This window comes from Hipposideros armiger, unplaced genomic scaffold (assembly GCF_001890085.2).
Source record: "Hipposideros armiger isolate ML-2016 unplaced genomic scaffold, ASM189008v1 scaffold_915, whole genome shotgun sequence".
NCBI classification, from domain to species: domain Eukaryota; kingdom Metazoa; phylum Chordata; class Mammalia; order Chiroptera; family Hipposideridae; genus Hipposideros; species Hipposideros armiger.
Window position 1 is genome coordinate 43,796 of NW_017732265.1, and position 20,700 is coordinate 64,495.

Here is a 20,700-nt window from a genome sequence, read left to right on the forward strand (position 1 = left end):
TATTTAAGGGAGTTCTATACATTATTCTGAAGTACACTTCATAGTAGAAAAATATCAGATATTAGATTTATTATTCATAATCTATTTTAACTTTTATGTTTGAATAAATCTTAATAATATATAGTATAAGACTGTATTTGTTACAACAGTTTAAAAAATATCTGATACTTATTTACATCATTTGTCATTCTAGAAACTTGCAATTCTTCAGTAAGTGAGGCACTCTTTCTAGCATGTAGCTACTATACGTGTTTGTATCATCTGTTACTTAAGGGTAGCTGGTGCAAACGAATATTCTGGTTTAATATGCTAGTCTAGTAGAGCATTCCTGAATTTGATATATTTTATTTTCTAGATTGCTCTGAGAGGTCCGCCTGGCCCAATGGGTCTAACTGGAAGACCAGGTCCTGTGGTAGGTTACCCAATAAGATAATGTATGTTTAAATTCTTGTAATAGTACATTCTTGTGCAATGTTGGCCAAGCGTTGTTCATATCTCTGGCTGGTGAAACTAGGGTACATATACATACTTATGCTTGATTTTGTTTCCATTTTAAAAATCTATTTCAATTTAGACCTTGGTAAATTTTGATGGAATGGTTTCAGTGAAAAGTTTTCAAATCAAATAAATACAATGAAAAATATAATAGAGTCATATATCTAACTATTAATTTCTCAGACTATAAATGTATTTTTTGCATAATATTTAGAATTGTTAAAATTTAATTTTACTTTAAATTCTTGAGACATAACTTTATGTTAAACAGAATTTTCAGTAAAAATGTTTCAAGTCAGTAAAAATTATTCCACTATCTTAGAAGAAAGCAGGATACTCGGCTTAAACTTCAGACTGCTTGCAGTATTCCACAAAGTGCTTCAGATATTAGAGAAAATATTTTCTCTTTTAGAGACTCTTAGAAAATAAGTGTTTTCATGCATTTTTACTGTTCTGCCTTTCAAAATATAAGGAACATGGAATATCCCACATCACTTACCAAAGGAAGAAATAATTAATACCTAACTGTTAGTGATAATTCAAATTTACGTGACTAAGGAAAGTCAACAGTATGCCAGTGCTTTACAAACTTGGGGGGCAGAAGAATTACCTGTATATATTATTAAAGAGACTCTGATGATATAGATTCAGAGTCAGAATTGGCAAACTACTTTTAATGAGTTCACCAGGCTGATTCTAATGGTCAAGAATGTTTGGGAAACACTGGCATATATTACTTAATTTAAAAATATTAGTCTAGGATCTCTGAACTGTATTTTCCAAAAGAACTTCCCTACTTATTATCCTGACAAACACAAGCACAGTGGATCTGTAGAGGGTAAGGGCAGTGATGAGCAGAACCAATGAGAGCAGATAAAATTAGCACTTCCTGTTTCACCAAATAATTCTTAAGGGTCAGTCTTTAAGATCATGTTGGCAAAGAGAAAACATTGACAGCCATGTACATATTCTCAGTGTTATATCCAAGATTAATTAATTTTACTTCTTAAGTCTTTGTTATGGAAAATATTAGCTTCCTTAAATATTAAAGGTAAGGTTTGAGAGAAAATAAACCATACTGTTTTTTCACCATTTTCTTTTCTATTATCCTTTGCTTCAAACATCAAATTATTAAAGATTTTCAAATATCTGTTAATGCTAGAGTCTAAAAAGTATTTTATACATTAAGATTTTTAAAAGAAATAAGGTCTACATGAATATTTTAAGACATAAATATGTATATTCTTCCAATGGAAAATTCCTTTATTCAATTGGTATTTTTTCCAATTGTTTTTATAGAGAAGTAGAGGTTTAGATTATAAAATATGCAGAAAACGTAGATATTTTTTTCTTATTGTGTTACTATCAATTATTGCATGTCAATTTTTAGAATAAGTGTTTGGGCAAAGTAATTATAATCTGTCAAGTAGGTAGTGCTTATATACAGAGAATATAATGCAGTAAATTAATTAAAAATAAATTGACTGTCCTATAATTGCATTCAATTTGGTGATTAATAATCAGATTTGATGTAGAAACTCAGCTCTTGAAGACATTTAGTTGCAAGAATTATTAATTAGAAGTTAGAAAGTCATTCTTGTAATTTTCAAGATTAGAGTATTCAAGTTATTGACTTCCCATTTTTCTTGGGAGTCATATTAATAGTTATTTTACTTTGGAGCCACCAGGAGGCTCTAGATATCTAACATTCTCAGTAAGCATGATTTTGATCTTTTTGTACTTTGATTCAATGCACTATTTAATTAAATAAAAACTGATTTAAATAAATCAGAAATGTCTTAAACACACAAAGTATATTTCTATGGCATGAGGTAACTATTATCACCATGTTAAGTTTTAATGTTCTAAATCATTTTAGGGGTATGAGTGACCTAGTATTTATTTTTAAAACTCACACTTTTATAAAATGACTTTATATGTTTTTTCCAGTTAATATGCCAGGTTTTTGTTGAATTTTTAAAATTATTTAAATGTTCATATGAGGTGTCTGTCATAAGGGCTTATGAAAAGGACTTAGAAAAACACAGATCAATATGGGAAAAATGCTTTAACATTATTTCAGGGCAATTATAATGATAGTAATAGCATTTGTTCTTGACATTTTATTGCTATAGAAATCAGCATCTGGTAAATTTCTAAGTATAAAAGCAATGTCATTTCGTCAAGTCCTTGCTGTATAAATGGATACACTATATACCTGATTCAGTAAAAATGTGTTGCCTCTAGTACTCCACCACAGTGTAATGGTAAATAATGCCTTGTATCATCATAAGTGCTGTGAAGGTACACACATTAAAGAAAATTTAAATGTGATTTCATGAAATTGACTCCTGTTTTTTATGTATAAAATAGTCTTTTAAATGTAGCTCACATACTTGAATGCAAAGTCTGAGAGGATATGCATTTCAATTAAATAACTTGAAATTTTTATTGTATTAATAAAATCATACTATTTTGATAAAGTATAATTTGAATAATGTTTAGTTATTTCAAGTGACAATGGTAGGCTAAAAGTAGTTAGTGAATTGCTAAATTAAATTATTATATCCTCACTTTTTCTCTACAGGGGGGGCCTGGTTCATCTGGGGCCAAAGGTGAGAGTGGTGATCCTGGTCCTCAGGTAAAAGAAAATAATTGTATCACTTATTTTATTTTACTTTATTTTATCAAATAGAATAATTGAAGTATCTGCCATTTGTTATATAAGTGAAGAAATTACTTACATTACTTTTAAGCTCACATCAACTCCTTTCACTGAAAAATCTCCAGTGACCAGTTGACTGCCAATAACTTGATTAATTTAAACTATATTAAAAGAAGATAAACTAGGATGGGAAAAGGCTTAATAGTATTAGCCCTTCAGAATGTTAAATTGGTTTGAGATTGTACAAAACAAAGTAGAACTATTACAGTTGTACTTATAGTAGCCTTGCCTCAAGCCCAAGATGTTTTCTGTGGAGACTAAATCTAGTATATTCTCTCAGAAAGGATATTTATCCTACTTCAGAGGAGCTAACTTCAAACACTTTGTAAAGCTGAGGAAATTCAGAGTAACTGAAAACATCTGAGCTGAAAAATTTAAAAAGATATTAGATTACATTTACATGGTGCCAAATTAAAAGTATTATTTTCCTTTAATGATAATAAGTAAATAGAGTCATTTAATATATGCATATTATGAAATATACTTATTCTAGAAAACAAAAACAAAATGGGATCTACTTTTAGAATGCATTAGTTTTAAAGAAAAATGCTTCTTGATATGCTCAGTAAATATAAATTCAGATTGGAATGCAGGAGCTGTCAAGTGGCCATTCACTAATTTTTTTCTTCTTTTTAAATTATTTTCATTTAAAATTTTTTTAAAGTAAAATTGTATTTTAACACTGCTGTATATTCTCTGTAGTCACCACCACAACCTTCAGGATAGTGAACAGTTGTATGACCCCCCAAATTTCTTGGTGTCACCACTTTTCAGTCACATCCTCTCCCCAGCCCTAATTCCTGACAACTACTGATGTGTTCTTCATCACTACAATTTCACCTTTTCAAGAATACAAAATAAATGAAATCATTCATTATGTAACCTTTGATTCTGGCTTCTTTTACTCAGGGTAATGTCTTTGAGATTCATCATAGTTGATGAGTACATCAATAGTGTGTTGCCTTTTATTGCTAAGTAGTTTATTTCTTGTATGGATGCACCACAGCTTACTTTGAAATAAGAAGAAATTCAAAGAACTTTGAGAAATATTTGGGTAATTCAGAAGGTGGTGGCCTTCTTTTTTATGCTTGGTTAGTATTGCCATAAAATGACCTAAAGCATTTGCAGCTTAACTGAGAATTGCATAAAAATGTCAAATCACACTACATGAAAATGTAAGGACTTTAATGTTTTGCAAAGATTAAGAACTTTTTGATCAAACTCACCTCTTTACAAAATACATAAATCTAAAAACATGCTGCAGTAGTTTTCACGGATTTTGCAGTTTTCTTTGACTTCTTAATTCCAAAGAGATGCAATGTCAAATGAAGAATCATTTTCATTAAAAACTAATAAGATTTGTCCTGTTTATAATCGCCCCTTGCCTTCCATCTGGAGTATAGGGTAGAGTCCTTTCGCTACAATATATATATTTTTAAGATATTTTCTTTTAACCTCTAGTTATTAGACAACCTTAATTTTATTATTTTTATAATCAACATTTTACAATGATCATAAAAATTATCTGTAGTTTCAAATGTGTGTTATATTTTCTACCACACTCATTGTATGCATACTATTTGAATTAACTTTAAACAGGGTATAGCTAATTAAATATAAATGCCAATATAATATTGATATTGGAAATATATTAGATCTATTATTATCTGTGTAATTTTATTAAAAAAACGTGTACCAATCTACACAGAAGATATTATATGTTGATATAGCATTGTATTATATTGATTCAAGGGAGAAACATTGAGAACCTTTAACCTTTAATTTGACATAGCATGGTGCCAGTCAGTAATTTACATTAGGGATTGAGGATATGATGGACTTCCAGGATTGTCAAGTCATCCCCCAGCATCTTGTAGATGATTGAAGAAACATGTACAGGCACTTTGTTAAATTGTAGGAGTATAATGGAGAAAAAGACAGATTTAGTCCAGAACTGCAACAGTTAACACTTTAAAGGGAGATTCTACTGTGAAAAAAGATAATTATAATCCAACATGATAAGTGAAATAAAATAATAAATATATAAGAGAAGATCTTCAAAATATGAATGGAAAGATGAAGGATAAAGTGTTGGAAACAGAAGTGGATGAGATGGATGAGTTAAGGGTTTTTTCAGTCAATGAAAATATAAAACCTCAACATTTTGAGAATAAAATGAGTAATTGAGGACTTTTTAAAGTTTAAAATAGTGCTTTGTATTCCTTTTGGTTAAATGAAAACCACATGTCTATAAAAGCTTAATAAAATAATATGACTCTTTTTTTTGCAAGAAGCCATTTAGAAAAATTGATTCTCTCTCTTTCTGTTTTATCTGGACTTTAACATAAGAAATAATTTCCTTGTGTTAAAATGATTAAGATAAAGCTAAGAGGATATAAACTCCTAAAACTCAATGTGATTGAGTTTATTTGTCAAGAATTTTATAAAATGAATTAATTCTGACGTTTTGATGTAGGGCCCTCGTGGTGTCCAAGGTCCACCTGGACCAACAGGAAAACCTGGAAAAAGGGTATGTAGGTTTTTATTGTGTACTTTGAGGGCGTCTGAAACTATCTGTTATTTTGTTATCTTTTACTCTGTGCTAGCAGGAATCCCTTTTGCTCAGTCATGTTCTTGGCATTATCAGGGTCGCCCAGGTGCCGATGGAGGAAGAGGAATGCCAGGAGAACCTGGGGCAAAGGTCAGGAGTTCATATGTTTATATATTCAGATATTGTATGTCAGTTCGCTTTTATATTTTAAAGTAGTTTCTTGATATGAAAAAATATCTCATATTCATATTACAGTATAGAGAAGGACTGTAAATGTGATGAGGATAGTGATGATGATGATGCTTATGATGATTATGATTTTACAGGGGGATCGAGGATTTGATGGACTTCCAGGATTGCCAGGTGATAAAGGTCACAGGGTAAGATATACCATTCAGCTACTCTTTATACAGGGATCACACAAGAATATTATGAAATATTTTAGAATTGATACACTTTAGGAAATCAGAAGAAGAAAGTTCATTTAAGTATTTGTGAATCCATTTAGTAAATTAGTATATCTACTAGCTACTTGAAGAAAGATAAGTAGAATTACATATGTGATATTAAGATAAGTTCTTTAATTGTTTTTAGATATTAAAATATTCATTTTATGCAAACAAGTTAAGGTGGAATCTTAATGTACACATATGTGGCAAATATAATAATTACAGAACAAGTATGGAGATTTAATTTTGCCTCTAATTTTTTGATAAGTGCCTCAATTTCCCTCTTACATTTTACATTTGTAGACATATAGTCAAAAGAAGACACCTGTAGGCTATCTGTCATTAGGATAACAATATACTGGATACTGTATTTTATTATACTAAATTAGATGGTTCCGGGAGCTAAAGACACCACAAGCTAAGTAAAGAATGAAAGTAGGGTAACCTTTAGGTAAAGTGGAGAATATTAAAAACAAAAAGAAAGAAAAAGAAAAGAGAACCCTACAGATGTCTAGTAAGCTATTTAATGTGTGCCTACTACATGTCAAGAGAAATATATAAGCTTGCTTTAAAACAAAATTCCTTGAGTCTTCTAGGGTTATGTTGGTTTAATATAAATTATTTTAGAAGCAGAAAAAAATTAAATTAAAATCACCAAAGTGTAGCATTCATGTTTAAAACTATCTTCAGCAAAATATTTTTTAATGGTTTAGCTTGTAATAATTCAATGTCTGAAAATTATTTTAGCAATTTAATGTAAACGTTTTTGTTTTTAAAATTGAAGGAACATTTTCCTAGTAAACAAACATGTAGAGCTGGTTAAAGTCAAATTATGATTTATCTATGAAATGTTCTGAGGACAGCAAATAAAGTATAACTTTTTCCTGCCAAATGTTCTGTTTGGTAGGAGAGCTATAGAACAGACTTATACATATTTTACTTTATTTTATATCCTAATCATATTTTATTTATTTAATAGGGTGAAAAAGGTCCCCAAGGTCCTCCTGGTCCTCCTGGCGAAGATGGAATGAGGGTATATTAAACTTCATTTTTTAAAAGAAATATTTAAAATTAAAACATAAGAGAACAGAATCATGTTGAAATGATACAATCTTTACTTACATTACCCTCCCATTCATTTTGAAATAACAGGGAGAAGATGGAGAAATAGGACCCAGGGGTCTTCCAGGTGAAGCTGTAAGCAACTCTCTCTTTTTAAATTATACCCTGTTTTGGAGGAATAGTGACTGGTGTTATACATATAAAGTCAATAATAAACTCAGGTGACTACTGCATTCTTACCTAAGCTAACCAGGTAATTGTTATGTAAAAAAAATAAATGATATGTAGAGCTTTCCTTCTGCTATAGAGGAAGTCTTAGACAAGTTTCAGAGAAAAGAAATATAAAACATAACATCTTGTCAGGCAAAAATCCTTATCTGGTGTTTGTTGCTATTTTTGGGTTTTATTTCATTTTTTTGAATATCAGCAATAGCTCCAGAATCAACTTATGTATTTAAGATAAATGAATCTTATTACCAGAAGAAATAAAAAATGAAGTGCTCAGTATGCCAGATATAGGATAAAGTGTGCTAGATTGTATTATTCTTTTCCACTGATTTTTAAAAATGAGAAAACTGAATTGGGAAGGTTTACCCAAGGTAGTTAATCAAAGAATCAAACCAGAAGCAAGCTTCCTAATTTCAGTCCTAGTTTGCCACATTATAGAGCCTGTCAACTCAAAGGCATAAATAATGGCTCAAGCAAATATGAGAGCAGTAGATTCTTGCATTGACGTTGCTAAAGGAAAAGAAAGCAGAACAGATGGAGGATGGGGGGAAAAGAACAGTAGAACATTTGATTAAGTTTAAACAAAAATAAGTTTTAAAAAATCTTTCCTCAGGGAAATGGTTTCTAAATCTGTGTACTTAGTTATCCAGTTGTTTGTTTCTTTCTCTCAGTCAATATTCTCTCAAAATGGAAGTAACCGAAATGTGAAACAAATGAGAATTGGGACATAGTCTATTGAATAACAAGATTTAGTAAATTTCAGTGTTGCCATTCAAATCAGAAACAGCACAAAAGTGACATGTTTAAAGAATTAAACAACTTCCTGTTTTTAGAATTTCCCAAGTGATTCATAGATAAGTTTAGAAAATCAAAGATACACAGTTTCTGTACTAAAAACTCACTGGCTTTTGATCAGTATAAACACTGGATATTTGCGTTACATAAAAATGGTATTTTGAAAGTTGTGTTGTGTTAAGAGATATCTTTACTCTAAATATTACACTAAAAGTTTTTTTTTAGAGGAAGAGGCATATTTTGAGGGTATTTCTTATTAAGACATGCATTTTCTTTTCTTTCTTTCATTCTTCTTCCTCCCCCCCTCCCCCTTCTAGGGTCCTCGAGGTTTGCTGGGACCAAGGGGAACTCCAGGACCTACAGGGCAGCCTGTAAGTATTGCTGAAATATTCAGGACTTTCTAGGGAAAGCTTGTTGCCAGATTCTTTAAAGCCTCGAGACTGTGAAAATTTTCTGTAGACAGCCAAGTGTTCACTGAACTGTTATATTTTAAGACCTAATGATTCCGCCTATCAGTTTAATTGATATCTTCCTTTTGGTCTATCTATTTTAATGCTTCATATCAAATTCCCAGCACACAGTGGAAAATGCTGATAGGTTGTCTCTAATGTGGACATAGTAAAGTTTGGATCTTGCCTTTTTCCTCATTTTCATTAAATCCTAAAATGATTTTGTCACTCTAGGCTAATGGGTGTCATGATATTATAAGGTTGGTCTTTTTGATTTTCTGTTGTAGCATCTAAACTTACAAACATCCATACAAATTTTTTTTGTTTATTGAAGGGTATCGCGGGTATAGACGGCCCCCAAGGACCCAAAGGGAACATGGTATGTAGAAACTAGCCATAAAATAACTCGTTTCTGCAATTTGGGTACTAGCAAACTGCTGTTATTGCTAAATAGAAAATAAAAATTTCTTACAACATTTGCTAAGTACATTAACTTCTGTTAGCATTAATTTTTTGCAAGATTTTTCAGATTTCTTATAGGGGAAACTAAAGTGGAGACTATTTTTCAATTGAAAAGAAAAAAAACTATTATGTGAAATAGCTCTATTAAAGACCCTTTGTATTTCCCTATGGCAGGGTCCCCAAGGAGAGCCCGGACCTCCAGGTCAACAAGGGAATCCAGGACCTCAAGTAAGTCTAAGGCATCGCAGCTCCTCCGTGATCAGGGGGTAAGGAGGCATCTCTACAGAAAACTGACAGCCTTAAAATTTACTATGTAGAGCTAAAAATGTTTGCAATGTGAAAGTAGGAAGGTAATTCTTTTTTTTTTTTTCTCCCTTAAAAAAAAAAATGAGCAAATGTCCCAAGGCCTCTTTCTTCCAAGAGAAAAATGAGTCATTCAGTGTTCATGGAATGCCAGGACGAACAGCCACACCTGCAAGAGGGTTCTGAATAGGATCACATTACAGCCCCATTGCCAAAAGAGTAGCTGTGTAAAACCGCTCACAGTGTTCCAAAACTTTCTGGGGAGTACAGGGGAGACATATATATATATATTCTCATAACTCATTTCATGTGAAATAGAGGACTAATAATTTACTATTCTAAAAGTATATTCTTGTGATGTGATTTCTGACGTATGAAATAAATTCTTTCAACATAGGGTCTTCCTGGTCCACAAGGTCCAATTGGTCCTCCTGGTGAAAAAGTAAGTTACTCTGTTGTTCTACTCATGTCTGGTGAACAAGTTTGGTCTATCAACCTTAGGCAGGTATAGGCCTGCCTTCTGTTTTTAATAAGCTATCTAGATGGCTCAGCACATAAGGAATTAATCTGAGGTTAAATCATGTGAGTACAACATGAAAAGTCATTCATACACCCCTGAATTGTAAATGATAAAATTTCTCAGTTGCCATTTGGGTAGCTTCCAAATGTGACACTCTTAGCTGTATTAATCTCAGAAAGGTACTAGTATAAGTGAATGTTTTCTCTTTTCTCCTTTTCTTTCTCATTATTTGACAAAAAAAATGTACCTTAGGTTTGCATTTGACCAAGGGTCTGTAGTAAAATCTGATTAAGGGAAAATTGTGAAGTTATCCTTGCCACTCTATCTTACATTTAGATGACAAATGATGTTCTTGTTAATAATCCAGTGTCTGGATCAAAAGAAGAATAAATCTTTAATAAAAGTAATGTCTTTTTTACTCTGGACTTCTCTGTCAGATTCCCTAAGTAATATTTCCTGTACCCTGTAGTTACATCACAATGTTAGCTGATTCTTTCTAATGCTTTTTTTCTTAGTTTTGATTTCTATGAACACAGAACTTTTTAAAAATTAGCAACTTTAATGGGAGTGCAATTTCATACCATAAAATTTCATTCATTTTAGGTGTACAAGACAATGATTTTTAGTATATTTACAGAGTTTTGCCACAAAGTTTTAGCATATTTATACCACCCTAGAAAGAAACCATGTGTCAATCTGCACTCCACGTTTCCCCCAAGACCCAGACAACCACTAGTCTGTTTTCTGTCTCTAAAGATTTGCCTTTTCTGAACATTTCTTAACAATGAAATATATGGATGAATTTAATATATGTATATAATCATATGAACAAATATATTATGTGACCTTCATGTCTGGCTTCTTTCATTAGCTTGATGTTTTTCAGGTTTATACATGTTGTAGCATATATCAGTAGTTTTTCCTTTTTATTGCCAAATGTATTCCATTGGTTGAATATACCACATTTTGTTTACTTATTCAGCAGTTGATGGACATATGAGTTGTTTATATATTTTAGCTATTATGAATAGTACTGCTATGAATATTTTCATACCTATCTTTGTGTAGACATGTTTTTGTTTCTTAATAGATATGTAGAAGTAGAATTGCTGTGTTATATGGTAAATTTATGTTAAATTTAACATTTTCAGAAGCTTCCAAATTGTTTTCAAAATGGTTGTACCCTATTTCCTTCGTATCAGCAATGTATGAGGATTCTAGTTTCTCCATATCCTCATCAATATTTGCTATTGTTTTCCTTTCTGATCATGGTCATTTTTGTTGGTGTTAAATGCTATCTCCTTGTGGTATTAATTTGTGCTCCTTTAATCGCTAGTAATGTTGCATATCTTTTCATGTGCTTATTGGCCATTTGTATATTTTCTTTTTTTCTATATCTTTCTAAAATATATATTCAAATCTTTTGGTAATATTCTAATTGCCATTTGCCTATTATTACATTGTAAGAAATAACATACCAAACTTAAGTGGTCTTTAAAATACTTTTTTTCAATGCACGTTTTCTATATTATCACAGTACTTGAGTGCTTTTGGAAAATGGCTTATGAATTTAAGATGATAGGTCCCATAGGTGATTTAAAATCATCATTTTAGATCAGAGATTTTAATCTGGGCCACTCATATTTTAGATTAGCTCATCATAACTATGCTATATTCATAATAAATTGCACTCTTTAGTGCATGTGCCTATTAAATTTTCTATCATGATTTTATCATCTATGGCATTGGATTCCTAAGAGGAATTTGCTCTTAAGGAAAATTGACAAATCTGAATTCCCTTTCTTGAGCCAAAGGTAAAATATGGGCTCTGATTCACTGCACTTCTTGTTGTGAGTAGAGAGCTATTTTACGCACAATCCACTTCTTTCTCTACTCTGCACATATCTAGCTTGTTGGTTCAAAGAGAGTCTCTTTCTATTGAAAAGAGAAAGGGAAATGCGTATTATTTTTATTGCATATATGGTATATATTTTATATTGTATCTATATTACTTTTATTTTCTTTATGATATACTATGATCTACTTTTTCTGGCAGAAGAGCCTGTCTTTCAGACTTGGTGAACAAGGTTTTCAGTTGGATCATGGTATAATCTAATAATTAAATATAATTTAACTAATGCCATTTTTAATTCCCAATAATTTATATATTTTGTCCTAAGTTATTATAGCCTATACTAAAAATTATATTTGTGATAAAATATTTTATATAGCTTAAGTTAAATACAATGGATAACATAACTATATTGTTTTCCTGACATTTGATAACAAATATACTGAATATCTCCTGATTTAATTTATGATTTCAGAGTTTACATCACTCATATTAGTTGATTTATACAAACAAACGGTATTGTATAACTCTATGAGCTAAGTATGAAACAGCAAGACACAAAATAAATTTTAAAGGCAAGAACTTTAAAGACATGGATATGTATCAGGGTTCATTCATATTACAACTATGGCACGTATTAATGCTTAATTTACCCAAATTCTTAGTTAATGGTAATGCTATTTCATGGAACTGCTTGACTTAAAATGTTAAAATGGCATATATATATATATATATGTATATATAGTTTATATTTCAACTAAACTATATATATATACCATTTTACAGTATATATATTGCTTAGCATAACACATAAAGCAATACATTTTAACTATTTTATTAAAATCTAAAAAAATATGAGATACATTAATTGAAATTTACTCCTGCCCTTCCAGGGAAACATCAACAAGTAGTTAAGAAAGCAGACAAAATGTTCTTTCCATTCTAAGAAAGATAGAATGATTTTAACTTGATTTAAAAAAAAAGTATTTTAAGGGACAGCTGAGTGGCTCAGTTGGTTAAGAGCTCGCTCAAGAGTGCGAGCTCTGAGCAACAGCAGTTCGAGGCCCAGCCTGAGCTGAGCTGCCGCTGAGCTGCCAACAGGTGGCAGGATGGCTCAGCTATAAAAAAAAAAAATTCATAGTACAAGAGTTTCAATATTTGTAGTCTATCCTTAAATATTAACAACAACAAAATATGCATGTAGTATTGCCCACAAGGTGATTGTCATATAATATTACACTGCTGATAATTAATGAAATGGTTCTGCATTAGTACTCTAAAAAACACTCTTGTGTTTTTAAGAAATAAAACCATTGTCTTGATAGCAAAAGACAATTTAAGTGACACCAAAAGATAATTTAAATTTAGTGTTCTAGTGCCATTATTTAGTGTTTTAGTGCCAAAATTTAGTGCCACTAAATATTTAGTGTTTAATAATAGTTATTATGGAATATTAGATTACTTGACTAAAAATGGCTCTGCAAAGTGGTGAAAGGGATTAAAACTTTAAATCCTTTAAATGAGATGCAATTAACCTCAGTTATAAAATCTAAATTATTGAAGTTAAAGGTTATGTTTATTTTTGTTGTTGTTGTTCTATAGTGATTTAAGTAAGGCTTTCCTGTAAAACTCTACTATCAGTCTACATGAAATTAATGATATTCCTAAACACTCGCTGAGAGGGGCATCCCAGTCAGGACCCCTCATTTCAAGAACTGTAACTTTCTGCTCTAATAAAGCTATCCTCTGCTACAAACTTTAAAACAAGCAAGCAAACAAACAAACAAACAAACAAAAAACACTTGCTGAAAATGGAAAAACCCTAAACTACGTCGACAATCTAGAATTTCCGCTATATCCTTAGCCTTTAAATTGTCCCTAAATCCTTGCTAATAACTTGACCAGTTAGCAGTAATGGCCTGAGCTTTGATGAAGTTCTTATTCTCATGAGAATGACTCTTTTCCTCCCAAGTAAGGGTCTGCTTTTGCAATAGTCATTTTTTCTATGTTCAGCTTTAGCAATAGCCAAGTTAAATGAAATTTGAAACCCTCTGTGGTTTAAAAAGAATTAAAGTAATCTGTTGAATAGTTCTTTTGTTACTAATTGATAGTTGCATATTAAGTGATGTAATTTTTACATTGAAATATTAGATTTATTTTTCTTTACATCGAAATATTAGATTTATTTTTCTTCATGTCCTATGTATAACTGTCATACTGTAACTTATGTTTCTTAAAATGTTTTAATAATTATTGAAGTTTCATCAATGTTACTATATAAGTATTTGAATTGGTGCTTAATATCATTGATGGATATACCCAATGTTTGTTTCATCTATGATATAAATCGATGTCTTTCTGACCTATATTGTTTTTCTTTTCATTCTTTAAACTCTAGTTTATTGTAGTACACAAAAACTAATTTGTTCTTTTAAAAAGACATATTTAGGGCTATTTAGCAGGCCAAATATTAGCATATTTTGACATATGTTGAATTTGGTTTTCATTTGTCTCTCTCTAGATCATTTCTTCTACTTAATATGTTTAAATGTAAATGTTTGTGGCTGATATATAAAAGAAAGTGACTCAAGAATTTTATTAATTGTGTATTTTTATGTACAAAGTCACTTTCATGTTTTTTATTTTTTTCAGCTAAACTATTCTCTTTCTCTATTTGGTTAGGGACCACAAGGAAAACCAGGGCTTGCTGGACTTGCTGGTGCTGATGGGCCTCCTGTAAGTAATAGTTACCTGGTCATTAAAATTTCTGTTTATCTTCAGATGTCTTTGGATAAACTCATCCTGACGCACTAGGTCAGAATGTCTTATTTTCCTACCATTCACTTTTTTCTCAGCATACTCTAAACTTTTTCATTGTTATACCTTTCCTATGTCCTTTTCTTTTCATAGAAAGTATAATTCCATCCTTCTTTCTTCCTTGTCAAAGTACATGTTTCTTGAGAGTTCATGTGAAATTCCTCACTATTCATAAATTTCCTCAGCCATCTTCCATGAAAATGTCTAAGTCTTCAGGGATTTTCTCCTTTTCTAGAAATATAATAATGTTTATTATATTCTATCACACAGTAATCAATAAAGTAATTATGTAATCTTTACATATTTTTGAAAATTGCTATTATTTACAGTTTTTAAAAAAAATGTTATTTATACTTTCTTTTCCCTTTGTCTAACTACTTACTTAAAACTAGGATACAAATTTTTTTATTCTGCCTCTACTTGTCTTTATTATTATTTGTGATGAAGTTGCACAATTTTATTTATTGATTCCCAATAACTTGATTATTAACATTAATATTAATTATCTTGCTATATTTTCAAATGTCTTGTCCACGTGCCTTAATTTTCTTTTGAAGATGCATGTATGATTATTTGACCAATATGCCAAATAGAAGTCAGGTTGAAATATTTTATGTAAGACTCTAATTGAGATTGAAGTCGAATTATCGATGAATATTAATGTTTTGTTTTATGTGCTTTTCCAACCTCTCTCAAATACATTATGTAGTTGATAAAACTTACGTCCATCCAATATAAGCTTATTGTTTTCCTTTCCAAATGCCACAATTTCCAATGTTACTTAAAGCCACGTACACTGATGCAAAATGTTCAATTTGTTGTGAAACTTAAGGAGTAAGATCTCAATATCTTGAAAAAAAAAAAGGAACAGTTTAACAGTACTATAAACTGTCATCAATATTTCATCTTACCAGTGTATATTTTTGCTAAATATAGGGTCATCCTGGAAAAGAAGGCCAGTCTGGAGATAAGGGTGCTCTGGTATGTTACAAAGTATCCATTTAAATATTCTGTTGCCTTATCTCCTAGAGAAAATGCCTTACTGTGATCACCTCTATGATACATATATTCTTCTATGACCATTTAAGGATATGAATATTAGAAAATAAATCCCAGAAAATAATTCGTCTCCCCCTGTAGATACGTCTTTACTTTTAAAATAATTTTCTAACATTTAAATATAAATTATGTACTAGAATTATTTTTTGTTTACAATATAATAAACAAACATGTCTTAGATAACTAGTTTTGTATTAGCAATTTTGTAAATCAGACTGCATTCTCTGTTTTCTAAAAACATTCTTATGATCAGAAATAAATCCACATTATGCATATGTAATATACGTGAAATAAATGACCATAAATTATAACAATGAAATTGGACAATAACTATTGAATGTAATTAAACTGTTTATGTCACTTAAATTTTGTCTCTACTTATTAATTTATGGTAACCTTTAAATAAGAGGTCACTAAATTTTAAGAGTAATGATTATCAAAATATCTAAATAAAATCTTATTCAATGTTGACACTATTTTGGATTACAGTAGCAAGGGTAGGATAATTTTTAATTAAAGCTGGATTCTTATTAAAATAGCATTACTGCAGAAATTGTGTATTACATATGATATATTATTTCCTTAAGTTAGACTAGTGACATGAAGCCAGCTGTAGAAAATATATAATTTTGATCATATTCTTGATGATGTGAATGCTATAAATATAAATCACTTTTTGGTACAAATTATGGATCCTCTTGGTAATCTGTAATTGTCTATTGAGGACATTGAACACATCAGAATTTTTCAGGTTTGAAAAAATTTTAAGTTTAGTTATTAATTATGTAATTATTTACATTATTTTATGTATGTATATCTTATTTTTAGCATGAATATATGATAGGAGAAGTTTGGAGTATGTAGGGCTAGTCACATGGTTTGTTCATCATATATCACTTTAGAGACAAATGATAAACTTCCCAATAAACCTTTAGCAATAGTTAAAAAAAAAAAGCATATTATTGTAGGTTATTTGGTAAAATTACTGACTGTGAATGAATAGCACTTGCAATGTGTTCTGTATTTAAATTGAAATGGGTGTGTTTCAGGGTCCTCCTGGTCCACAGGGTCCTATTGGCTATCCTGGTCCCAGAGGAGTAAAGGTAAATGTTATTTTTTTCCACATTACTTAATTTTAATGTAAAATATTATAGTATTTTAATCTTCCTAATTTATTCCATAGGGAGCAGATGGTGTCAGAGGTCTCAAGGGCTCTAAAGGTGAAAAGGTAAAATATAATTTATTTAGGTAATTTTAATTACTAAATATATCTATTATGTCAAAATTTTCCATTTAACAGATATTCCATTTCCAAAGTATATTAAGTGATTACTTATATAACAGACAATGCAAATCTAATTTTGTACTCTGTATCTTGGACACTTAAAAAAAATATTCTTATAGCCCAGAGTGAGGACTAAATTATAGCACAGAAGCAAGGTATGTTACAAACAGAATTAATCTAGCATCATTTTTTTTCTTACCTATATTTAACTTTTATAAATCATAGGGTTGGCCTTAAGAAAATAGATTTTCTTCAGGGTTTGTTCAATATCCAATGATATGCATAAAAGAGGAGTGTTTATTCCCTTCTTTTTCTCTACTAAAATTCCCCAAAGTCATAAATTAAAATGCAGTGTAAAATATAAAATTTAGAAGCACCATAAATCAGTTGAGGGAAGAGGAAATCTTCCTATGTGATACTGCATACTACAAAGCCAAAGTATTAATGAGAAGGAAATAAAGATTAAAACCAGGCAGAGGTGGATGAAAGAATGTGGACTCTTTTGGAGCATTTACGATTTAATTGCCTTTGGGCAAAGAACTTAAAATTTTTTTTCATGTAAATGTTTAATGTAACTGTAGAATCTCCAAATCCTTCAACATTTGTGTTGAAATCCAATAGCATTTCTCAGAATTAGTATGGGATTAATCTTTACTAAATATTAGCCTTTTAAAAATAGGATTTTATATAAAATGTTGGTAGATGGGGTGAGAAATATGAGGAATATAAATTTTGATTTCAAGGATAACTGTTTATTCCCTTAGTCATAATTTTATCAGAAGCACTTTAAGTAGATTTGATATCAATAAGGCATAGATAACAGGAAGGGATAGACTTATATCGATGATAATTTATTTTTCGGAAAAAATAAAAATGTTAACATACAGAGGCATTGTCAAGGTATGCAACTATATTGTCAGCTCTCCTGTATGAAGAGTGTTATACATTTTAAATTAACTCAGCTACTTGGATTTGAATTCCAATTCATTTTGGTCATTATATATGAGCTTCAGGGTATATAGTGTCTTAGTTGGCAACATCACAGAGTGATAGTTTGAACAGTGTTGAACTTGTAATTATTTGCATGTAGCCTTTGCAATAAAAAATACTGTCTCAGTTTGGAGTTTTTCTTAAAGACATTTAAGTGTCAATCAAATTTTTTTCTGGAATTAGTGCCTGCCAAGGATTTTTAGAGAAGGTAGTGTTTAAATGAAAGGCACTAATTGGGGTGGAGAAGTTGTGAACTTCTTGGAAAGAAGGGGTACTTGCTAAATGACAGAGGTAAATAAAATTATGGATGATGAGATATATGTGAAAAGAAACCCACTCAGGAAAAAGTAAATGTATATTGCTTATATGTAGGAAAGAAAACAGTTTGAGATTGTTGGCTGTTTGGAGTGGTGTATGGTCTCAAGAAACAAGTAGATATATATTTTAAATTGGGAGTGAAAAGTTCTGAGTTCTGATTCTAATTACATTAAGTAGACATGTAAACTTAGATTGTTTACTTTCCCAGTGCCTTATTTTAAGTCTGTAAAATCACATTGTTCTAGAAATTCTCTAAGGTATTTTTCAGCTATATCTTTTCTTCCATACCATACATTAATCTAGTAGTATATTACTTATCTAGAATCAGGGAAATTTTATATAAATTTTAATGGAAACATTTTTATAATGATAAGAATTCTCCCTATTTTTAAACTCTGTAAAGAATCATTAAATGCTAATGAATTTTAATGTACATTATTTATTTGTTTGAGTGTGTAATATAATCAACCATTTATCTCATAAACGACAAAGAAGAAAGTTAAAACTATTTTCTTTTTACATATAACAATAAGAATTGTTAACCAAAGGTGAAATAACAAGTTAGCACCCTAACTAGGATTAAAATTCTCTATTGTTTGGACTCAGATTTTTGCCTTAGACTTCAAGTAACATAGCCCATTAAACCAAGTGGCAGGGGTGAATTCCTCTTTTACATATATTCTAAAACTGTTTGTTTTGTTTAACATTAATGTAGATCTGATGATTTTGGGACTAGAACGCTTAAAATTTGATAGTGTCATTTGTTTTAGTAAAAGTAATTTATTGTAAGAACATGCCTAATAATTTAAGTCATCTAATTTATTTCTTTAATTGCGAATGTATTGAAAACAAAGGTGTGACAGAAATAGCGACTAGTTAACTATGTTTTCTCTTAAAAACAAAAGTCTGCCTGAAAAGAATCTTAAAAACTGTTACTGATTTTTAGACATGGTGTGAAGTTTTTTAAACTAAACTTGGCAACTGTGTAATTACCTTTCGCTCTAGGGAGAAGGTAATGAAGACAATAGTCAATAGGAAGTTAAGTGGTCATTTTCAGCTGTTAAGTCTCTGCTATTGCCCTAGTGCATTCAGTGCAGAGAGAATCTTAATTCCACAGGCTATTTATGGCACGAATGTTGAACACATCTGTTTTTGTCCTAAAGGAAACTTATATAGCAGTCAGAATTCTTAGATTTAGGTAAGATACCAGTTTTGATCCCTTTTCCAGGGTTAGGTCTCATATACCCATAATTACCTGATATTGTCTTCATATGGAAGGAAGTGTGTGTGTCAGTCTTTCTAGTTCTGTTCCCATAAGGGCCTGAAGTGTCTTTTCCACAATCTCTGCAAGTCATATCCATTTTCTAACTACTAATTTAGATGTCTGCTTTCCCATCAGACCTTCTCCAATTCACTTCTTACCTCAACACCATCTCAACCAGCACCAGCACCACCACCATCACCACCACCATCACCACCACTATCACCATCATTATCATCATCATCATCTCTTTTAACACCCATTCTACTCCATTTGTACTTAAATTAATGCAAATGTTCTACCTTCAGTTTTTATTGGTAAAACGTAATCCTCAAAATACTCCACAATACTTTGAACAGAGTAATTGCTCAATTAATGCTATTAAATGTATGAAAGATTATTTCTTAAGAGTTTAAGTATTTTCTTGAAATTAAGAGATAGTAAGGTTGTTGTGAAGCTTACTTCTTAAAAGCTTTGATTTCAGTAAGAATAATAGGAAATATTTTCATATTCAAAATTTGTCCTTTCTTTGCTAAAGAATGCCCAGTTTTCAGCAACTCTGGTTGGTGAAATGGAATGGCAATGAATAATCTCTATTTATATATAAAGGATAATATTAATTTTCATTCACCCGAAAAGAAATTGTAATGTAGAGAACAAGATGAGGTAGAAAGCATTTATCTAAACCGTTTACTACAAAATACATCTAAAATTCTTAGGTATAACTTAGTAAATTAAGAGTAAAGACATTTAATTTGATAGTCCAAAGTTCTTAGAATCTGAAGTTAAAATGATAATGATTTAAAAATTTACCTTTTTTGTTCAAATAGCATAGAATACAAGTTGTTATTAGAGAATAGTTATTTTCCCCATGAGAGAGAGAAAATTCAATGGACACATTTATTTTAAAAATTGACTTTAAAATTATTTATTTTATTAATTTAAAAAATTATTTCATTTTATTTTTTTATTAACTATGGAATATGGGAGGATCTAGGATAGAGATCAGAATAGGGAGGAAGAGATTTCACAACTAGGGTTCACATTTCTCAGAACAATTTTCCTTAATTATCAGTATT

At 30.5% G+C, this 20,700-nt stretch overlaps 1 protein-coding gene across 1 annotated transcript in view; it reads left to right on the plus strand.

Moving 5' to 3' along the window:
* The window catches only part of COL11A1 (collagen type XI alpha 1 chain), a 146,209-nt gene that overhangs the window by 22,224 nt on the left and 103,285 nt on the right, over window positions 1-20,700 (plus strand). Inside the window, exons 10-24 of the mRNA XM_019630455.1 lie at window positions 356-412; window positions 3,083-3,136; window positions 5,697-5,750; window positions 5,868-5,921; window positions 6,098-6,151; window positions 7,200-7,253; window positions 7,373-7,417; window positions 8,623-8,676; window positions 9,089-9,133; window positions 9,391-9,444; window positions 9,917-9,961; window positions 14,574-14,627; window positions 15,645-15,689; window positions 16,817-16,870; window positions 16,951-16,995. Coding sequence (XP_019486000.1) covers window positions 356-412; window positions 3,083-3,136; window positions 5,697-5,750; window positions 5,868-5,921; window positions 6,098-6,151; window positions 7,200-7,253; window positions 7,373-7,417; window positions 8,623-8,676; window positions 9,089-9,133; window positions 9,391-9,444; window positions 9,917-9,961; window positions 14,574-14,627; window positions 15,645-15,689; window positions 16,817-16,870; window positions 16,951-16,995 — 768 coding nt within the window. The remainder of the gene's footprint in view (window positions 1-355; window positions 413-3,082; window positions 3,137-5,696; window positions 5,751-5,867; window positions 5,922-6,097; window positions 6,152-7,199; window positions 7,254-7,372; window positions 7,418-8,622; window positions 8,677-9,088; window positions 9,134-9,390; window positions 9,445-9,916; window positions 9,962-14,573; window positions 14,628-15,644; window positions 15,690-16,816; window positions 16,871-16,950; window positions 16,996-20,700) is intronic.